At 37.2% G+C, this 21,180-nt stretch overlaps 2 protein-coding genes across 3 annotated transcripts; one reads left to right on the top strand and one right to left on the bottom strand.

The window, feature by feature from the left end:
* The first annotated feature begins 704 nt into the window (after positions 1-704).
* sh3pxd2ab (SH3 and PX domains 2Ab) lies at positions 705-11,316 on the top strand. Of its 2 annotated transcripts, XM_058749621.1 has the most exons (8): positions 705-865; positions 1,174-1,314; positions 4,358-4,462; positions 5,405-5,522; positions 6,352-6,953; positions 7,714-7,763; positions 7,921-8,040; positions 9,025-11,316. In XM_058749621.1, exons 1-8 carry the CDS (start codon positions 826-828, stop codon positions 10,534-10,536), a joined length of 2,688 nt encoding a protein of 895 aa, XP_058605604.1. In that variant the 5' UTR covers positions 705-825; the 3' UTR covers positions 10,537-11,316. The 2 variants fall into 2 exon arrangements, with proteins under 2 accessions (XP_058605604.1, XP_058605603.1); XM_058749620.1 differs by having other exon boundaries at positions 724-1,314.
* Positions 10,630-20,582, bottom strand: neurl1ab (neuralized E3 ubiquitin protein ligase 1Ab). The gene is made up of 6 exons (XM_058749622.1): positions 20,126-20,582; positions 17,508-17,716; positions 16,858-17,179; positions 12,961-13,590; positions 12,216-12,371; positions 10,630-12,090 (listed from the first exon to the last, which is right to left on the bottom strand). Exons 1-6 carry the CDS (start codon positions 20,154-20,156, stop codon positions 11,855-11,857), a joined length of 1,584 nt encoding a protein of 527 aa, XP_058605605.1. The 5' UTR covers positions 20,157-20,582; the 3' UTR covers positions 10,630-11,854.
* Between the last annotated feature and the right edge of the window lie 598 nt (positions 20,583-21,180).

The raw sequence follows: 21,180 nt of genomic DNA, 5'->3' as shown, positions 1-21,180 counted from the left end.
ATGTTGGTTTGAATATCAACATGTGATGCGACCATAAAAATAAAATAAACAAATTCAGTGATAAAATTACAATTACCATATGTGTACAGTAGAAGAATAATTGCACCAGAACAAACATTAAAACACATTCTCTTAAATATATATAAAGATTACATACAAAGACTATATTATTTGACTGAAAGAAGCGCTTACTAACCTTTTTGTGCAAAGTTACAATATTGTTGAAAAGTTTGGGGTTGGTAAGATTTTTTAATGTTTTCAAGATGTCAAGGCTATACATATATTTAAAAAAAAAAATAGAGTAAAAACAGTAATATTGTAATTTTTTAAAATTTATTTGAAATTATATATATTAGAGAGATGGATAGAACACTAAAACTAATGCTAAAAACTACCATTAATGTAGACTGTTTTTCTCTCTCTGAAAATAGAGGATCAGTGTTTCAAATGTGACTGTGCTGTTTTTGTTTTGGAGAGCAGTAGGATGTTTCAGAGAATGTGAACAAAGTTGGGGAGAATGCGAGTATGTGCTGAGTGTGTGAGTATACTCTATTTTCATAGGCCATATGTTTCTGTTTAAACTGTTTTAAAGGGGTGGAGCATCATTTGATTGGCATCTGTTTCCCCTTTCTCTATTGCCCGCCCCTTGAGCCCATAGCTCTTGGTTTATTTTCCTCATCTCATCTTTCACTCCTTTCGTCAGCTACCCCTTTTCCTTTTCTCTCTGTCTTTCTTTTCCCCCCTTGCTCCATTTCTTTATTCAGTCAGGCCTGTGTCCTGCTGCAGAAGGGATCTGAGACTCTTAGAGGAGACGCCAGAGCCCATATGAGTCTTGTCGTTGGTTGGACCTCTGGGCCCAGGGCCGGTAGGATGTGCTTCAGGTTGAACTGTGCTTGCTCAAAAACTTTTACCTTGGAACTTTAAGGCGGGATAAGACTGGATGAAAGTAGGATTTGTTGTACCTGAGCCATTTTGCTTGTTGAGACATTTACTCCACAGATCTGAGCCTCTTTGGGCCAGTGTTCTTGTTGATTCTTGGATGAGCCGTTGATCTGGTACCACGTGCTGATTGGCTGGGGCTGTGTTGGTGTTGGTGAATGGCGCGGCGCAGTTCAGGTGGACGCGGGCGTGGAGGCAGCTGGCTCACGGCCTGTTTTTTTCCATCATCCTCAGGGAGAGAACGTGGAGAAGCCCTGGGTGCAGAGGAGTGTACGTGTGTGTATGTGGTGACGGCAGACTACCAGCGTCAGGAAAATACAGAAATCAGCCTGAAAGCAGGAGAGAGAGTCGAGGTGATCGAAAAGAGTGAAAGTGGTGAGTGACACACATCCATACACACACATAGTCTTGTATGTACAGTGGGGTCCAAAAGTCAGAAATCACTGGTGAAAATGCTTGTACTTAGCATTTTTATAATGTAATACGACATTTGTATATACAACAAAAGCATCACAATGTGATTTTTTATTTAATTGAAAAATGAACATGAATTTCATTAAGTTCTCCAGCATGCTTTGAGATGATCCAAAGAGCATCTTGTCCTTCTGTCCTTCAGCAAGAACATCTGACTGTCTGAACGAAGAGTCACATGATCAATGTCACAAATTTACCTATTTGATTATTATCTTCAGTGGTTTTTTTCTTATTATTTTAATTATAATATTTATAAATTAACATTTTCAAAACCTTAACTCTTTAACTAGATTTTGGATACCAGATTTTCAATGGTCTCACATTTTTGAACATCCACCCAAACTAACAGACATAAAAAAATAAACAAAAAAAAAAAACGTCATTTTTTTTATTCAAGTTTTAATAAAAGCTTCTTCATACCTCATAAATGAAACATAACTCAAAATCCTTTGATTCAAAAACACTTAACATTTAACTACGATGTAAACCTCAAGTCTGTCAGCTTAAACCAGTCTAAGGTTTAAGCTACTTTAATAGTTTAAACTTGTGTTTAGCTTGTATAGCTGGTCCCTTAGTTGGACCAATTGAAAAGTTCCCCAAATCCCTCTGAGACCATCAAAACACACCAGTCTAACCATGTTGGCCACACTTGGAGACCAGTAAACCAATGGCTTTTTAAACAGTGTTTGCTTTTCTTTAGAGTGGTAATCTCTGTTTACAACAAATTCTTTGAAAAAATATTCTTAAAAGTGCACATGAAATTTTCTCTGAAACATTCAAACTGTGACAATGATGCAACTTAAACTATACTTATGCTGTCGTCATGATTTGCTGTTAATGCATTACTTGACCTTCTGTGAACTGTCTTTCATGGTAGCTGTGTTTATTTTTCTGATGTTACAGTTGTTATTATTTTTATGACCACTTTGGAAGCTAAATGAGTGAATAATGATATATAGCTACCACAAAATTATCCCCCAATAGTAGCAATATTTGCCACTCTACAACTATTTGGATGACGGAAAATTTGTACCACAACATGAGTTATTATAGAGCTTTTTAAGTGCACATTGTTTGGTTTACACATCTTACCAGAATTTAAAGCAGCATTTGGATTTCATTTGGAGAAATGGAAAGTTTCCAGCCTACACTGTGTGTTTAAAACAAATAGCATGTCTGGAGAGAATTCAGAATGACTTCTTTTTTATTTATTATTATTATGCAAAGACTGAGAATTAAATAATCAGTTGAGGAAAGCAATTATATTGAGTCATTTTTAGTTTGTGTGTGTCTGGAAAAAGTCCACCACAGCCAGAGACTCGTATTTGAGTGAAGGTCTTTAGACCATCTTAATGGATCCTCCAGAATCTTTCCTCAGCAGAAAAAGTGTGTGTTCATATGCGTATGTGTACTTGTTTGTGTGTCTCTGCGTGAGTGTGTGTTGCTGAACTCTTTATGTTAAAGTCATTATGAGCTTAATATGCCAAGACAACCTTCCTAACTCTCTCTCCTCCATGAACTCTTCTTCTTTTCTCTTTTCCTCATCAGTGACTATTTAATATCTGCTATCATATCTCTTTTTAACTTGAAATGTTCTGATTCTGTCCATTAACACATACACACACAAACAGATGAAGATGCATGTAGTATATGCTACCAAAAAGACTGCAGATATCTGATGTTCTGTATCTGTGTGAGTCAGTCTGTCCATTTATTTTCCTTAAGGTATTTATTTACAGAGCATAATAAACTGGGGATCTGGCGACCTAGTGTGTGTGTTTGTTTGCTCTAATGAGCGTCTCGCACTATGAGCACTAACTCATGGCAGGTGTGTGCAACTAGTGACAGTGTGCTTATGCTCAGCGTAAACAGTTTCATGGTTATTAAAAATTTTAGGCTATTTGAAAACATTATTGAAGCATATAGTTAAAAGGGTTATATATGCAGTGAAAAAGTTAATCGATGTTTTCATGTTTGAATTAATGTTGTCAGGACTTTTAAAAAAAAAAATAATAATATTTTTATTCAGCAAGTATGCATTAAGTTGAATAAAAGTGACAGTAAAGACATTTATAATGTTACAAAAGATTTCCATTTCAAATAAATGCTGTTTTATTTAACGTCAGATTGTCCAAAAAATATATATATATATGTTACATGGTTTCCACAAAAAAATTAAGCAGCATAACTGTTTTCATCAACAATAATAATAAATGTTTCTTGAGCAGCAAATCAGCATATTAGAACAATTTCTGAAAGATCATGTGACACTGCAATTTGGAGTAATTTCTGCTGAAAATTCAGATTTGTTGTTACAGAAATAATTTACACTTAAAATATAGTAAAATAGAAAACTGTTATTTTAATTTGTAATAATATTTCTCAATACAACTGTTTTTTATCAAATAAATGCAGCATAGTGAGTATAAGATACATTAAAAAATCTTACTGAAATGTATGATATTATTAACTTCCTAAGCTAAAGTTTAGCTATGTAGTTTAGCTTTTAATATTTCATTTGTCCCTCCATTCAAATATTATGTAATGTACATGACTTTGCACATCAACAAAGATAATTTAATGGCGTTGCAATGTAACATAAAATAATAATATGATACTATATGTGTGCTAATTAATGCCAAGGCATGAACTCATATTTACACATGTAACAGGGGGTCTTTGCTCCACCTTTTTATCCACCAAGGGGTCCTTGGCCTGAAAATGGTTATAAATGCATATAGTTATATTGCATAAATCACAGATGCTTTTTGCCATATCCTTTATCCTAAAAAATAACATTTAATGATCTGATTTTTGTTTGTGTTGATGTGTTCAGGACTAGTGAAACTATTAAGACAGAAGGGAAGTGACCCAATTCAAATGAACAGCTGGAATCAGTTACATCAGTGGTATGTGTTCACGGACTCTCTCTCTTTCTCTTCAGGGTGGTGGTTTGTAAGAACAGCTGAAGAACAAGGCTGGGTTCCTGCAACATACCTTGTCTCTCTCACAGGACGTCGAGACAGCCACAAAGCACCGAACGGAGAGAGTAAGACAAAGATACACAGCTAAACTACCCATTTAATCACCCATGCTGCCGCTAAACTGAATCAAGAACCGTTGAACAAACAAGGCACATCTTTCTTAACAGATATCAGAGCGGCTGGCTTGTGTAAAACACACGCAGTGGCCAAATGTCCTGTTTTTCTTTGTCTTGCGCAACCCTTAACTCTTAGGAGTTTCCATTCATTTGCTTTAAGAGATTTATGCATGAAAACTGTTGGTGAATTCTGTTACGGACGCAAGTTCATGCCATGTCAGCACATAGAGTCTTGCTTGGATGAAAACCATACAGGCATCACATCATAGCCAAGGGACCCCCTCGCTCCACAAACACACACACACACACACACACACACACACACACAGTTCTTGGAGCATTTAACAGCCTGGGAGTGGAAATTCCAGCAAAGATGTCAGATTTTCCATCTCCTGGTCCAGAAGACTTTTACTGTACAACCAGGTCCAACACACACTGACCCATATTACAGAGAGAATGTGACTTGTGGTGGAGAGATTTTGCAATGTCTGCAAGTTTCACTTGGGTTTTCCACTTCTACACCAAAATAGCAAACAATCTAAACACACAAGCATTACTTAAAGTGGCCCAAAAAGTACTGGGACACGTTAGGCACATTTAAAAATGTATGAACGATCGTCATTGCATTAGATAAAAAAAGTATCAAATGGTGTGGTATGTATTTTAAAGAAACACTTTTTGGCAAAACATTTCACAAAAAGAAATGTATTCTGTGTTAAATGATAAAACAATAGATATTCTGTTTAAAAATGAGTGTAAAAAACATTTTATACCACCTCTGGTTGTCAGATATCAGTAATAAATAAATGCAATGACTTTGTTCCAAGAGAAAGGTGCTACATGGTTTGATATTTTTGTAACAAATCTCTCTCTCTCCTCTTTTGTCTGTAGCAGAGAGGTATATTACGATTCAGTCCTTCAGCAGTTCGAGTCAGGATGAGCTGGGCTTTGAGAGTGGCGTCATTGTTGAGGTCATCCAGAGGAATCTGGAGGGCTGGTGGTTCATACGGTAAACTCTTCCTCCACATGTTTATTCTTCTCTTTAAACTACTTCAGTATGCTTTAAATATCCTTTGCTTTCTTTTGCTGGAATCGTCTCCATATTTAATGGGTTTTTGCAGAAAAAAAAAAAAAAAAAAAATCAATCATTGATGACAAACAGGCAGCCCTACAGTCACCCCTAACCTTACACTATCACTTACTCAGTCCAAAGCTGCTACCCTAAGGCCCAAAAGCTAAAAGGTATATTTTTGTACCTTTTTTACCCCTAAATGGTACATATTAGTCTCTGTATTAGTACCTTTTGAAAAGTTTGAAAGGGTACTGTTTGTACCTTTTTTTTCCCCCCTGAGAGTGTAACATCCACAAGCACCATTGAGTGTTGAAGATGGGGTTATTGCAGTTTTGAAAAGAATGCTTTCTATTTTAATATAATTCAAAATGTAATTTATTCCTTTGATGGAAAAACTGAATTTTCAGTAGCCTTTACTCCAGTCTGCAGTGTCACATGATCCTTCTAAAATGAAATCATTCTAAAATGCTGGTTTGGGGCTGAAGAAACTTTTCTTATTATTATCAATGTTGAAAACAGTTGTGCTGCTTAATATTTTTGTGGAAACCGCAATACATTTTTTTTTTTCAGCTTTCTGTGGTGAATAAAAAGCTCAAAGGAATGGTATTTATTTGAAATATAATATTTTTGTAACATTTGACACTTTTGAGCAATTTAATGCATCTTTGCTGAATAAAAGGAATAATTTCTTTAAAAACTGGGAACTTGGTTGGTGGTATGTGTTGGGAGTATGTGAATTATCTCTCTCTCTCTGTTCTCCTTTCAGTTATGGTAGTAAGGAGGGATGGGCTCCAGCTGCCTACCTGAGGAAAATGCAAGATGGTGTCATGGCCAGTAACCAGGCAACAGAGACAAATAAACCAGCTGTGCAGGGTCAGGTGGAAATCATCGGAAACCTTATGGAGATCAGCAACCTCCTGAACAAGAAACCCTCCAACGAACGACACTCACACACACAAACTGACAACAATGTACACAGAAACAGCACCACAAACACATACAGGCACTCACAGACTGACACATATACACAGTACAATGGTGATACAGAGCTGACTGATGCTTACAGTAACAATACACACAGCGATAGAAACAGCAGCAGCAGCAGCAGTGTTAGCACAGCAGCTAATGCGGCTAGTAGTAGTTTAGAGAGAGACTCTGATGATCAGGCCACTCAGCACACGGACACGAGTGTGCGTCTGTCAATCTCAGACAGCAGTATGTCTGTGTCAGTGTCGGATGCTTGTGTAACTGCATCTCTCTCTGAAGCAAGCGTGTCTTCAACTTCATCCGCAATAAAGACCAAAACCGTACCTCCATCTCCTGCCATTGCTAGAGTCGCACCTCAGAGATTCCACAGTGTTGAGACCAGTGAGTTTTTTATCTTTTTAGTTAATTATTTTTCACTTTATTTCCCTTTTTGTGCTTTTTTAAAATTTCCTTTCTTTTTATTTACTTTGTTCTTGTATTTCTATTTTTCTTTCTCCCTCATTTTCTTTTTCCTTTTTTAAAAGTTTTCCTTTTCCCTATTTCATTTTTGTTTCTCTTTCTTCCTGTTTTTTCTCTCTCTTTTTATCTCTTTTCTTTCTTTCTTTCTTTCTTTCTTTCTTTCTTTCTTTCTTTATGTATTTTCAACAATGTTTTTCAATGATGTTATGTGTTAAAAAGAGAGTTCGCCCAAAAATGAAAATTCTGTCATTAATTACTCACTCTCATGTCATTCCAAACCCGTAAGACCTTCGTTCATCTTCGGAACACATATTAAGATATTTTTGATGAAATCCCTGCATAGACAGCAACGCAACTGAAATGTTCCCAGACCCAGAAAGGTAGCAAGGACAGCATTAAAATAGTCCATGTGACATCAATGGTTCAACCGTAATTTTATGAAGCTACGAGAATACTTTTTGTGTTCAAAGAAAACAAAAATAACAAATTTATTAATCGAATCCGCCATTATTGAGCGTACCACGACGCAGGGTCAGAAAGCCGTTGGATTTCATCAAATCTTGATCTTACAGGTTTGGAACAACATGAGGGTGAGTAATTAATGACAGAATTTTCATTTTTGGGTTAACTAACCTTTTAAAGATTACAAACACATTTTGTTGTTTGATTTTGTTTTCCCTAGGATCACCATCAAACAATCAAAAACCGCCTCCCCGTCGAGAAAACAGCCTGGTCAGTGTGTGTGTTCTCATTTTCCTGTTCTCTGTTTCTTTTTTCCTCTTTCTCTCTATTGCGCACACATGCACACACGCACACAAACACACACACAAATAGGTCATTTTGTGGTTTTATAATATGCTGAACAGCATATTCTTCTCTTCACGTTCAGGGATTTCAGTTACCGCAGCCCCCAGATCCCCCTACTGTTGAAGCTGAGTATTACACCATCGCTGAGTTCAGGTCCTGCTTGACAGATGGCATCAGTTTCAGTGGAGGACAGAAAGCTGAGGTAAGACACTGTTCAGTTTCACTGTTCAATCAGTTTTGGGGATTTTTTTAGAAAAAACATATAAATACAGTGCCTTGCAAAAGTATTCATACCCCTTCATTTTTTCACATTTTGTAATGTTGCTGCCTTATGTTAAACTGTTTTAAGTTACTTTTTTCCCACATCAATCTACACTCCATACACCATATGCTTGACGCAAACCTGTTTCTAAGCTCTACAGGCAGTTCTTTGGACTTCAGGGCTTGGTTTTTTGCTCTGATATGCATTATCAGTTGTTAGACCTTTTATTAAGACGTGTGTGCATTTCCAAATCATACCCATTCAATTGAATTTGCCACAGGTTAACTTCACTTCAAGTGTAGTAACATATACAAGCAATATGAATGCTCCTGAGCTAAATTTCAACTGTCCCAGATAAGGGTATGAATACTTATGCAATGGAATCATTTTAGTTTTTTATTTTTAATAAATTTGCAAAGATGTTAAAAACCTGTTTTTTGCTTTACAATCATGGTGTATGGAGTGTAGATTGATGTGGGGGAAAAAGTAATTTAAAGTAGTTTAACATAAGGCAGCAACAAAACAATACGTGAAAAAAAAATGAAGGGGTATGAATACTTTCACAAGGCACTGTAAGTGCTGTTATTCAGTAAGGACACATTTAATTGATCAAAACTGACAGTAAATACATTTATAATGTTACAATAGATTTCTATTTCCAGTAAATGCTGTTCCTTTGAACTTCATGCTCATCAAAGAATCCTGTAAAAATAATTATTACAGTTTCCATAAATATAAGCGGCCCAACTGTTTTCAGTATTGATAATTAGAAATGTTTCTTGAGCACCAAAGCAGCATGTTAAAATGATTTCTAAAATCTTCAGTAAAAAGTTTGACAACTCACCCCAATGTTCCCTATTTGCTGCAAATAACATTAAATAGAAGTATTTCTACGGATGGTCTGGAAACTGTGTATGTTTACAGGTCATTGAGAAGAACTCCGGAGGCTGGTGGTATGTCCATATTGGAGAGAAGGAGGGTTGGGCCCCATGTTCTTACATCGACAAACGCAAGAAACCCACCTTGAACCGCCAAACCAGTACACTGACCCGGCCCAAGGTACCACCTCCTGCTCCGCCAATCAAAAAGCAGAACTCGCTTCCATGTGTTGAGTCTGAGGCTGTGACCCCAATGAGTCAACGAGTGTATGAGGAACCAGAATATGATGTTCCAACAGTGGGCCTTGAATTCGATCCCGAGCAGGAGTTTTTTCCAGGAGATGCACCAACTAAAGCCCCGCCTCCTTTATGTCAGCGTACCGTTTCTTTTACATTGGGTGAAGGGGATGAAGAGGATGATGAGGGTGTATATGCCAACGGTGGCTTCAGAGCTGTATCACAGTGTAAGGACAATCACTATGACACATACTCATCTTCTTCGGCCCACCGGGCATCTATGTGGGATCCACCGGAGTATGACGCCCCAACAATCGAACCCAACATTGAGCTCTACGCTCACTCAAAGCAATCTAAACTCAAACAGCAGGCTGATGAGTCTAAATCCAAACCGTCTGTGCGTCCGAAACCCGCAAACCAAGACTGTAGTTCTCTCAGAAGACCCCAAAACTGGGAGCAACCAGGCCAGATGCAATTCAGGACCTCCCGCACATCTGAGGACTCAGAGAACAGCTCCTCAGACAACTTCCAGACGTTTTGTGATCCGCCTTCCTTTTTGTACCGAACTACTGTTGCATACCAGCGGCAAGAGCCGTGTGAGCTCAGCTTTCCCGCGGGAGTGCATGTGGAGGTTCTGGAGAAGCAGGAGAGCGGCTGGTGGTTCGTCCGCTGGGGGAATGAAGAGGGTTGGGCACCCACTTACTACCTACAGCCAATCAAAATCTCAGAAACAAGTGGTACGGAAGCCAAAACCACCGAGAAGGTTAATTCTGAGACGTCTTGGTCTGCGTCTCCTGAGTTGGAGATTTCAGTGCAGGGAGATGTTGGAAAGATGGGTAAATGCATAAGTTTGGAGAAGAACGAGCAGCGTGTTAACCAAAGCCTGAAGAGCGGACACATATCTAACCAGCAGAACTGCCGGGTCGGCGTGAAGCAGCTCGCCGTCAGACCTCAGAACGTCCTCAAGGACAACACTAATACGCACACAACTCCCGCAGGACGGAGAAACGATGCGCTGCCTAGTCTTAGCTACAATGACCAAACCACTTCTTCCTGTGCAGGTAATACAGAGAGCATGAGACGTAAGGTACCGGTGTCAATGGTGAAGCCTAAACCTCATCTGATCCACAACAACCTGCGCGAGGAGTACGTTTCTATCGCTGACTATCACGGTGATGCGGAGACCATGAGCTTCCCTGCTGGCACGAGGCTGGAGGTCCTGGAAAGAAACCCTAATGGATGGTGGTACTGCCGTGTGCTTGACACAACTAAAACACGAAAAGGATGGGTGCCCTCCAACTTCCTAGAGAGGAGGAGCTAGTGGGTTACCAGATTTAAATACCAGCCTTATGTCTCATACATCTTCACCATGACCCCAATAAAATCGTGTTCCTTTTTAATTCATAAGAGACATTGTTGTCTCTGTTCACAAAATCGGGGAACACTAAAGAGTCAGTCACAAGTGAATTCTCTTGTTGACTGACAACTTGTTTATATGCTGTATACTCCTGCTTGTGCTGGATGATGTGATGTTTTTGTCACTGAACAGGCTTTTAGTTATTGCTCTTAGCTGGTCTTAATATGCTGCAGACGTTTTTGGTTAAAATGTGTCTCTTTGTTTTTTTACTAAACAAATATCAGGGTCTGTTTACAGACTAAATGCACTTTCAAATAAATGTCTATCTATCTATCTATCTATCTATCTATCTGTCTGTCTATCTGTCTGTCTATCTGTCTGTCTTATCTGTGTGTCTCTTTGTTTGTGTAATTAAACATGGTGCTATTCCTATTCCTATTAAATCACTTCATTTTCAAATCTATTCTTATAATAAATAGCCAAGTGCTGTTTTGCATCTTCATCACAATAGCTTGATGGTGTTTGTGTGTTTATGTCCATGCATTATGTAAGTTAACTAAATCATTCAATCATCAAGTGGTCAATCATTGCATTATTATAAATGCTTAATATAAAAACCTTTAAAACATTAATCTCTAATTATTATTTTCTTGGCAGTAATAATTACAGGCTCTGCTGTTGGTTAGCATTACAGTTGTAGTTTTATTTCACAATGAACACAAATAAAAGTTATTGGCACTTACAGTTTTGTGAATGTCTACTTTGGTATGTAAAATAGTTTTTAGTTTTTCAGTTTAATGTTTTGCAAAAAAATATTTATCAACACATCAAATCCACAATGTAGTTTTCAGATTCTTATTCTGGATTGATTTAACATATACAGGTTGAAGAACTATTTGTGAACAGTTTTGTATGAAGTCAGTAGGACATTATCAAACTGAAAATCAGAATTGGTCTCATAGTAGCTTGATTTCCCATTATGCACATTTAGCCATTTGTCCATAGAGATTTATAGGCAATAGAGATTTATTATCTGGGATTATATTATTGTTGTGCCATTCACTTATGCAGTTACTGTACTTCTGGGTTTTCTCTGCATTTTTGGTCAGACATTTAGTATATCAAACAGTCATTTAATACTTCTTCCTTGCTGAACTCAAACAAGCAGCCTTTTAAATGGACTTGCAGGAATTCCTTTTCAAACAGGACGAGAACCTGTGAAGGAGCCTCTTCAGAATCACCCAGTATTGTCATCCTATTTGCTGGAGAGGTGGTTTCCAGTTTACATGCTGCGGTATATTTTGATGACGTCTCTGATTGGGCTGCGACACATGGGGCAAGATGGGTTTGACATCTCCATTAGCTTCCCACCACAGACGGAGCACATGCACATGTGTCCACATGCGTACAGCACTGAGTCCACTGCCCTCTCACAGCAAATCAAACACTCCTCACCAGTAATCGCACAGCATGATGGGGTACTGGGAGATTCTGAGGACAGTGAACTGAATGTTGTCCCTGGTGACCACAGCAATCACAAAGAAAACAGCAATGAGAAATATATTTTTGGTTGAGAAATTTGGTATATCAGCAAAAAGAATTTGGTAAATCAACAACGTAATAGAAAAAAGACAGGAATGCACCTGCAGAACTGCTGAGACTCTGTGGGCGGCACTCAAAGCTGTCCGTAAAACCCCTGACTGCTCTACTGTAAATGTGATTGGCTGAGAGGTGACTGACATCACCAAAGATGGACCTCTGAATTTCTGAACAGGATGGAGAGTAACCACAGGAAGTGCCTTGAAAAAACAAAACAAAAATTAAATTAAAAAGCCATTAACCCTACACAACTTATAATAAATAAACAAATAATTAAAATTATATTAAATTATAATTATATTACATTATAATTTCACTGTAATCAAAAATCAATTAAAGTCACTTCTAAAATGTTTGATAAGGGAAAAAACAAACAATCGTAAACATTTTCACATTATGCCAGAGCAATAATTAAAAATTCATTAACTCCGCACAACTAATATTCAATAAAATTATGTTGTAAATATGACTGATCAGTACAAAAAGTAAACAAATACTAATTATTATATTATATTATAAATTACTTATAATGAAAATCAATTAAGGTTACCTATGTAAAATTGGATATAGGAAAAATAAAACAATTTAAACACCTTCATATTATGCCAGAGCAATAATTAAAAATGCATTAACTCTGCATTAACTATTAAATAATGTCAAACATACCTGACTGTTACCAAACAAACATGAATGTTCAGTAAAAAAGGTGAATAAATATTTACAATTAAAATTATATTTCATCTTCACTTCATGCCAGAGCAATAATTTGTAAAATTGTATTTATTTTACCCAGTATGCTGATTTGCTTGATGTGTGGCTGTAAATGGAAGATCATCCACAGAGGAGTGGAGTTATCCACACACATCTCTCTGCACGCTCTCCCTCCATTATGACTCACAAGCACCTCCCCTTCTGCAGTTGCCCGGAAACCGATGATATCCCCGCCCACAAGCGGTGAAGTCAGGCAGCTAAAAGCCCAGAATTCTTTGCGGTCCAGCAGGTCATCTGGACTGACCGGCAGGTGCTTTGGATTAATATGGCCTGGGTTACAGGAAGTGAATCCATAAGACAAAAATCCATTCAGAGCAGATGACTTCAACGAGACCTTTAGGAACACACACTCTCCACAGCGCAACGGCCGATGCGTGAACGCCAGAGCGCAATCCTCGCGTCTGTTATAATAACGCACCACTATGTGTTCAGTCAGCAGACGCAGACCGTTGCCATGCACACAGTGGAAATGCAAGTCATCGTTGAGCTGACGTGACAGCACTGAGTTGAGGGCGTTTGGAGAGCTTGAGAAGGATGGCAGATCTTCCTGAAGGTCAAGCTCAGAGCAGTCGCTTGACAGATGCCACTCATCCATGCATTCATGAGTCACAGCAGGACAGAGATATTCAGCTGGCACCATCTTACTGTCTGGAAAACACACATACACACTGCATTGAAAAATAGCAGGATCCTGCTATTATTTTTCCAAGTGACTGAACTTACATTTTTCTGCTTGGCAGGTAATAATTATTTAAGAAGGGAAGACAACTGCCTAGCAACCAACCAGAAAACACTAGCAACCACATCAAAATTATTTGTGCATTATTATTATCTCTATTTTTACATTTACACTACTGTTCAAAAGTTTGGTGTCAGTAAGTATTTATTATTTAATTTTTTTGAAAAAAAAAAAAGATTCTGCTATTCAGCAAGATATATATATATATATATATATATTTACATAGGTGCATCTAAAAAAAAATATATCGTGAAAAAGTTGGGGAAAAAAAGTGAAAAACTATACATAAAATTAGTTTTACTGTTTACTGTTCAAAAAAATATGTATCCACTTGAAAAAAAATAATAATAAAATTTTTGAATATATCCAGAATATCTCTCTCTCTCTCTCTCTCTCTCTCTCTCTCTCTCTCTCTATATATATATATTCTGGATTTTCTGATATTGATGGACCATGCTAAAAAAAACAAACAAATTAGCAACTCCACCATCCACAACACTCTAGCATTGCGGCAGTGAGTTTTGCATGCATAAGCCACATTCATATTTTCTTCATAAAAATCTATTGCTCATGTAGCCTGCAATCAGCAGCATCAGTATAATTGTACTGGGTGGTTATTCATTTTGACCTAAGTCAGTAAAAACGTTGCCACTGGCCATCCACAGTGGACAGCCGCTGATGAGAACACCAGAGCTTCAGTGATGGAAATTACTGGTCTGTTATAACTTTCACTGCAGCAGCATCAGCAGAAACATTCTCAGACGTGGTAGATGTTCATCTCTTGGGTTGTTTTTAGTTTTCGGTTTTGACGTAGCTGTCATCCACTGAATTGCCTTTAGCTGACGCTGACTAGTCTGAGCAGGAATTATTGAGACATGGAAGCTTCAGTGACACTGGGGTCATGAAACAAAATATCAAAAGGAAGGAAACAAGTGCATTGGTCCAATATTTTAAATAACTTCTGTGTCATACTGATTTTTAAAGTATAAAAATACTCTATCCATACAAAGCATACATTTGATTTTTACAAAAGAACAAAGCACATATAGGTAATACGTGATGACCTACAGTACAGGGGACCTTCCATCCAGCACTGAACCACTTTGACTAAATGCCAGATGTGGTGTGATCTACATTAGTGAGAACAGGAGGAGAATTTAGTCACGGCATCTGGCCATCCGACTATAAACACATTTTGGAAGCAGAGGTAACGTGAGAGAGCACAGAATGTGCGGATTGCTGGCGGCATGATTAGTGTTCATCTATAAACCAACTATGCACGTGTATTTATACAGAGGCAAAGTGCAACTGAAAATAGGCTTGAATACACATAGTTGATGTTGCTAGCTAGATAAGAAGCATAATATGACTGGGTGTGTATATGTGTATTTGCATAGTAGGTTTGAAAGCTGAGATCAGGTTACATAATGCAGGTTAAATTAGTCTAGATGTCACAAGGCGTTAACTGATGTTACACCTACACTAACCCCTGATATCAATACACATGCTGTCTATGCTTTTGAACACAGCCCGTTCTCACTGCTATCTGACACTGGAAACACTGACTATTTTTACTCAAACGTAAGAGAGAGAGAGAGAGAGAGACCGAGAAAGAAGATCTTTTTAAAATAGAATATAATTATGCATTCACTAAAACTGTACAAAAAAAACATAAAAACAAATTAGTTTTCTATTACTGTAGCTTTGTTTTTTGTAAGTGTAAAGGAGCAATTAACTAAAAGTAGCAATGCTACATTAGGTTCATTTTTTTAGTATGATAGTAGCTCAGCTCTTTTCAAAACAGTGTAGCTTCTTCAGTAACAAGCTACTTTTTCCAACAAGCAGAAGTGTAATGTTATAAAATGCTTTTTGCATACACAGGCTTATACAGTAGCTGAGACAACCGAGGTACTAAACAAACATGTTCGTCTAAACATCAGTATTGAGAAGTTTGATTCATTTAAATGCACTGATTTAATAAAACAATTCACTGATTCTTCTCGGGTGTACTGATACATCTGATACTATACTGCTGTTCATAAGTGTGGGGTCAGTACAGATATTTTTTTAATAAATTCGTATTTTTATTTAGCAAGGACCATTAAATTGATCAGAAGTAACAGTAAAGACATTTATAATATTGCAAAATATTTCTATTTCAAATTTATGCTGTTGAACTTTCTATTCATTGAAGACTCCTGAAAAAATTATCATAGTTTTCACAAAAATATTAAGCAGTGTTATCAATATTGATAGTAAAATCAACTGAAATGTTTGTTCAGCATCAAATCAGAACAGAATGAGTTCTAACAAAACAAACAAACAAATAAAAATTTAAATTAATTAATTAATTAAAATTGATCAAAATGGTACCAACAATATAGCTTATAATGGTACAATAACTTAACTAGGTAAAGTTTCAAAAGTTTCCAAAATACTGTTGACCTTTGACCATATTACAGCACCCAAACATTTGTTTTAGGTGAAAAATGCTAAATAATAATATAAAACAACAATAACAACTCCATTCTCAGTCTGTATGCTTTACCAATGCCTTAAAAAATAAACAATGATTAAGGCATGCTTCACTGGCTTAATTAAACCTGGCCTTGTTCCTACAGAATCTCACTACAACTAAATTATGAATGGAATAATCATTTTCCATTCAACTGGGTTTATTGATTTTGTGAAACACAAATTGTTTTTTTCACTTTGCCAGCATTCTGGAATTCCCCGGCATATGTTTTTCATTTTAAAAGTGAAAGTGTTGCTAGGCAACTGCTCCAATCTCTCCCATCTTTTTCCATTGGGCAGTTTTTGTAATTAGGATAAGAGGGTATAAATCTAGAATTCTATTTTTAAATGTTGTGAATTTAAATTGTTTAAACATGCTCAGCACAGCAAAAACACACTGGCCTCTGTGAACTTTACAACTCATCAAGCGATCAGCACGTGCTCAGTGAAGCGCAGCTCAGATACTGGCCCACATTACATGCCAACTGGAGCTCAGCAATTCCACTCGGAGCAAACTCTGAATGGCATGTCATCTGATCTGTGTAGAGAGTTACTTCAAGAGACGTCCGGCAAACCAGCTTCAGGCAGTTTGATGACTGCTTGGTTTAGGACGTAAAGGGACATTATAAATTTGTAAAATCTGATATTTCATGTGAACTTACCAAGTAGCTGTACTCCACGTGTCAGCCCGTAAATGTCAATGATTGCCCAAACCGGCTCTCCGGCTGGTACACCACCGAAGAAGAAGATAGGAGGGCCGCTGTTTACCCGGTAAAACACTCGTCCTGTGTTATCAAACCAGAAGGACAGAATGGTTCCTTCTTCACATTGTTCCTCAGGAAGCGCTCGGGCCCAAAATCCCCTTTCGCTAACTAAATCTGGGCAGGCGAACCGTGGAAGCCATGCTGAACTTAAATCAGATGGATCCACCGAACTGAAACCCACTCTCAGCGCGCCACTCCAACATCCCTGTTTCTTGGTGATCTAAAAGAAGCAACCAAAAGTGCTAAAATTACATATATTTGAAGAAAAAATTTGAAAGTTGTTGTGTGACAAGTATGATGCGATAAATTGAGACCAGCAGATGCATTTATCAGACACAGATTCTTCTTTTTTTCATTCCCAAACAACCTCATTCACCAGAACTAGATAACAGAGCAACCTCACATGTTAGCATTTCTAGCATTCTCTTTCTGTTTTCCCTTCCTCGGGAAAGTTTGAGATGGAGTGATATGAAAGAAGGATACGTGAGGGCTATTTTGGGACCACACACAGCGGCATGTGGAAATGGGTGAGCGTTGGGTTACCATACCTTGAGCCGGACCTGCTCATAGATTCTGACTGGCCGGTTGGTGAAGGTGATGCCATTGCAGAAGCTGGCAATTCGGCGCACACTGCGCTGCGTCTTGTCCATCACAATTTGAGAGCCTTTCGTGTTGGCATGGAAACAGAGCGGCAGGGGGGCTGGCAGCTGTTGGCACATGCTCACCTTCAAGGGGTGGCAGCGAAGGGATCCTCCATCTGAGAGATGGACAAAAAGAAAGTTATATATATATTCAACAGGCACTCACAACAGTGTACGTTCTGTCTAGCACTGTTATTCTCTCTAAGAGCTTTGTGCTGTTTTCATGGAACAGAGGGAGGACAGTCGCTACCATCTCTGAATGAAAACCTTTATCAAGAACAGAGAGACAACAAAAGAGACACAGAGATAGAGAGAGACAGAATGCAGGTTTCTGCTATTCAGGCTGCCAAAAATGAGGTTATGTCTCCAAACACTAATACAATGGAAAGTCAACATCTCTACTCAACATCAGATTACTTCTTTCGTTGATCATGTGTTTTTATGCCAAATTTTGATTTACTGAACACTGTTGTTTTATGAATTGTCATTATTTACATATTTTACCAGGGTAAAGTTATCTAGCTGGCTAACCAATGTTCTGTCACATTTTGAGAATGATTTGCAATAGTTTTGGAAGCATTACAGTTTGTGTTAAAAATTAATCACATCTCTTCAGTATACTATGTACAGTATAATTTTCAACCTAATGTAGTATTATATAATATATATATATATATATATAACAAAAGTATGTCAAATTAATATGCTAAAATATTTTTTTCATTGCTAAAGTATTTTTTGTGGTGGAGCTATGTATAAACTTGATTTATTGGACTGACCAGAACAAAAACAAACAAAAAAGCAAACAAATAAAGAAATAAATTCAAGTTCAAGGTCCTTTGAACAAGAGTTTATTCCTGAAGATTTACATGAAGGTGACAACAAAAACTAAACTGCCTTGGTTTTTTTGTATTTTTCTTCGATTGACTGAATCTATGCATCCAATTACAAACATTATTTTTGCTAATTGCCGCAGAATTTGTTCATATTTTAAACTACTGAAATAATGTACTGTTGTTTAAAACTGCAATATGGTCCATTTCTGGAACTATTTAGTATATATAGAACACAATTCCATGATGATGAATGAGACAATAAATAATTGAAAATATAGCTAGCCATTAAAGAGTAGCAAATCCGATGTGCACTGATTCTCACAGGCGAAACTGGCTTGTGATCAAACACTCGCTCCTCAACTCCCTTTCATATTTTCCCAGACCTCTTCGGAGCATTAAGTCAAGGACACGGTCTTATTTCAGAGATGTTTTTCTCTTTAATTAACCGCTGTTGACATTTCAATGGGTGTGAGTCAACAATTGAATCTTTAGCTTTTAGTTGCACTAGCGAGATTCTGCATACTTCACCCACTTTATCTGCACAATCTCTGTGTGGGCAAATGAGGACATGCAGTTGCAGGTGTGAGTGTATTTGTGTATGTGTTTATATGGGAATCATGATACACTGTGTATACACACACATACAGCGAAGTGGGACATAAATAGAAATAATATTCCAACCACAAACTCCTGACCTCTATATGTCATGACAAATACATGAAAACCAAAAAATGTGTTTATGTTTTCATAGTGTTGATTTTCACTAAATTCTATTTGACTGATCAATTATATTTTCTATCCCATTAACCCTAAGCCTTATCTTTTTGTTACGACATTATTTTGTGGGGGCAGTTGCTGGTCTTGACAAAAACAAACAGTCCAATCAATAATCACATATTTCAATATCTCTTGTTTTTCCTCTATATTTAAAGAGATGTTAGAGATGTACTCTTGAAACTAATGTCATGCCCCATTATATGTGTCGACTCTCTCTCTCGGTGCTGTAGGCAATAGCAGGCCTAAGTGTCAGGTTGACTCAGTGTCAGCTTCATTTACTGAGTGGATATAAACCTGAAATGCTCTATTATGCCTACTTTCCATGTTAACAGCAAGAAAGAGCAAAACCTATATAACTGGCATATCTAAAGCTATGTGTATTTGTGTGGGGATTTACTATAGGGACAAAAATTGCCCCTTTGAGGACATACTCAAAAGCAAAAATCAATCAAAATGCTAAATTTATTAATGCTAAGTAATGCGAAATAAAGAAAACAATGTTTTTAAAATTGTAATTAATTTAATCATTATAAAAAAATCTAAACATTTTCTTTTAAATTTAGGATGAGTTATTCTGTAGTAATTATAATTAGCTTTATGTAAAAACAATGGATCTCTGAAAGACAAACTGCTGATCAGTGTTGATCAACAGTACAAACAGTTGTCACAGACAAAGCAAACTATCTAGCAACAGAAGAGAAAATCAATTGTTTGATGAGAGGACTCTGAGCAACAAGTAGGCTAAATTACAACAAGTAGCTAGTTACAACGTCTTTACAATAATGAGAAAAAAATCAGACAATTTAAGGAAAATGCAGACAAAAATAATTATTAGAATAATTCAGATAAATTATATTCATATATTAGGTCTTCGAAATTATTATGAAAATAAGCAATTTTACTGTCACTCACCTAAAGAGGTACGGGTTACCTGGCCACCCATTTCAGCACAGTGATGTTCACACAATAAAATCCTGCAAAAATGTCTTGATTCTGGTCTTCAGTAGCTTTGCATTTAAATAAAGTAACTCTCAGTGTGTGCCAGATACTCCTCTGGTGTGTGATTGTACAGCACACATGCAAACGCGCTCCCATTCAGCGAGGATTCTCTAGCATAGGAGGCGGGGCTTGGGAGGTCTACTGTTCACGGATTGGCTCTTGATGATAAATTAGCTTACGTGACTGGAAGCTTTAGGAAAGTTACTAAGCAACGCCTGAACTACCTGATTAATATATAGCAGATACAGTAATATTCAATTTCGCAATTCAGAGGGATCCGTACATTTATCTGCGCTGCCAAAATGACAGAGATTAAATTAACTCGCACTTAAAGGATCCATAACTATCCCCGTTGTTTTAGTAGATTGAAAATACGAGGTAAGGAGAAACAGACGATCACTTTATACTTTATATTTTGATATCGTATTTTTTTCTTTTTTGCTATATCATGTTATGCTTGACCACAAATTTCCAGCGTCACAAAATAAAGCATAATTTTTTTAAATAACAGTAGCCTATTGCGTTGAATAATAATCACGATGTAGTCGCGGACATACTGTGTCTTGATCAAATCAGCTTCACTTCAAATGATTACTTCAGATAATCATTGAATTCAGTAGACACTGTGAGTGGGTGTTTGTGTATATATAGCCCTACACACAATACCTGCAGACACTTTGTGTTTATATAAAGCATATAAGGACAAAATGAACAGAAGACATTAATCATCAATATTAGTCGCTTTTATTAAGCGACTAATAATAAACGACACTGGCGCGTCGTGTTTGATTCACTCAAACCAACCAAGAGTCATTTGTTTGTAAATCGCAGTACAGCTGGATGTTTTTATTCCCTCAAAAGAACCACGAGTCATTTATTTGTGACTCAGATAAGATTTATGATTCAGTAAAAAGAACCGGCTCATAAGAGTCATGAGTTCCAGAATCGTTCTACTGTGGTTACGCTGT

This window comes from Onychostoma macrolepis, chromosome 17 (genome assembly GCF_012432095.1).
Source record: "Onychostoma macrolepis isolate SWU-2019 chromosome 17, ASM1243209v1, whole genome shotgun sequence".
NCBI classification, from domain to species: domain Eukaryota; kingdom Metazoa; phylum Chordata; class Actinopteri; order Cypriniformes; family Cyprinidae; genus Onychostoma; species Onychostoma macrolepis.
Note: the sequence above shows the minus strand (reverse complement) of the source record. Positions and strands in the feature narration are given on the sequence as shown.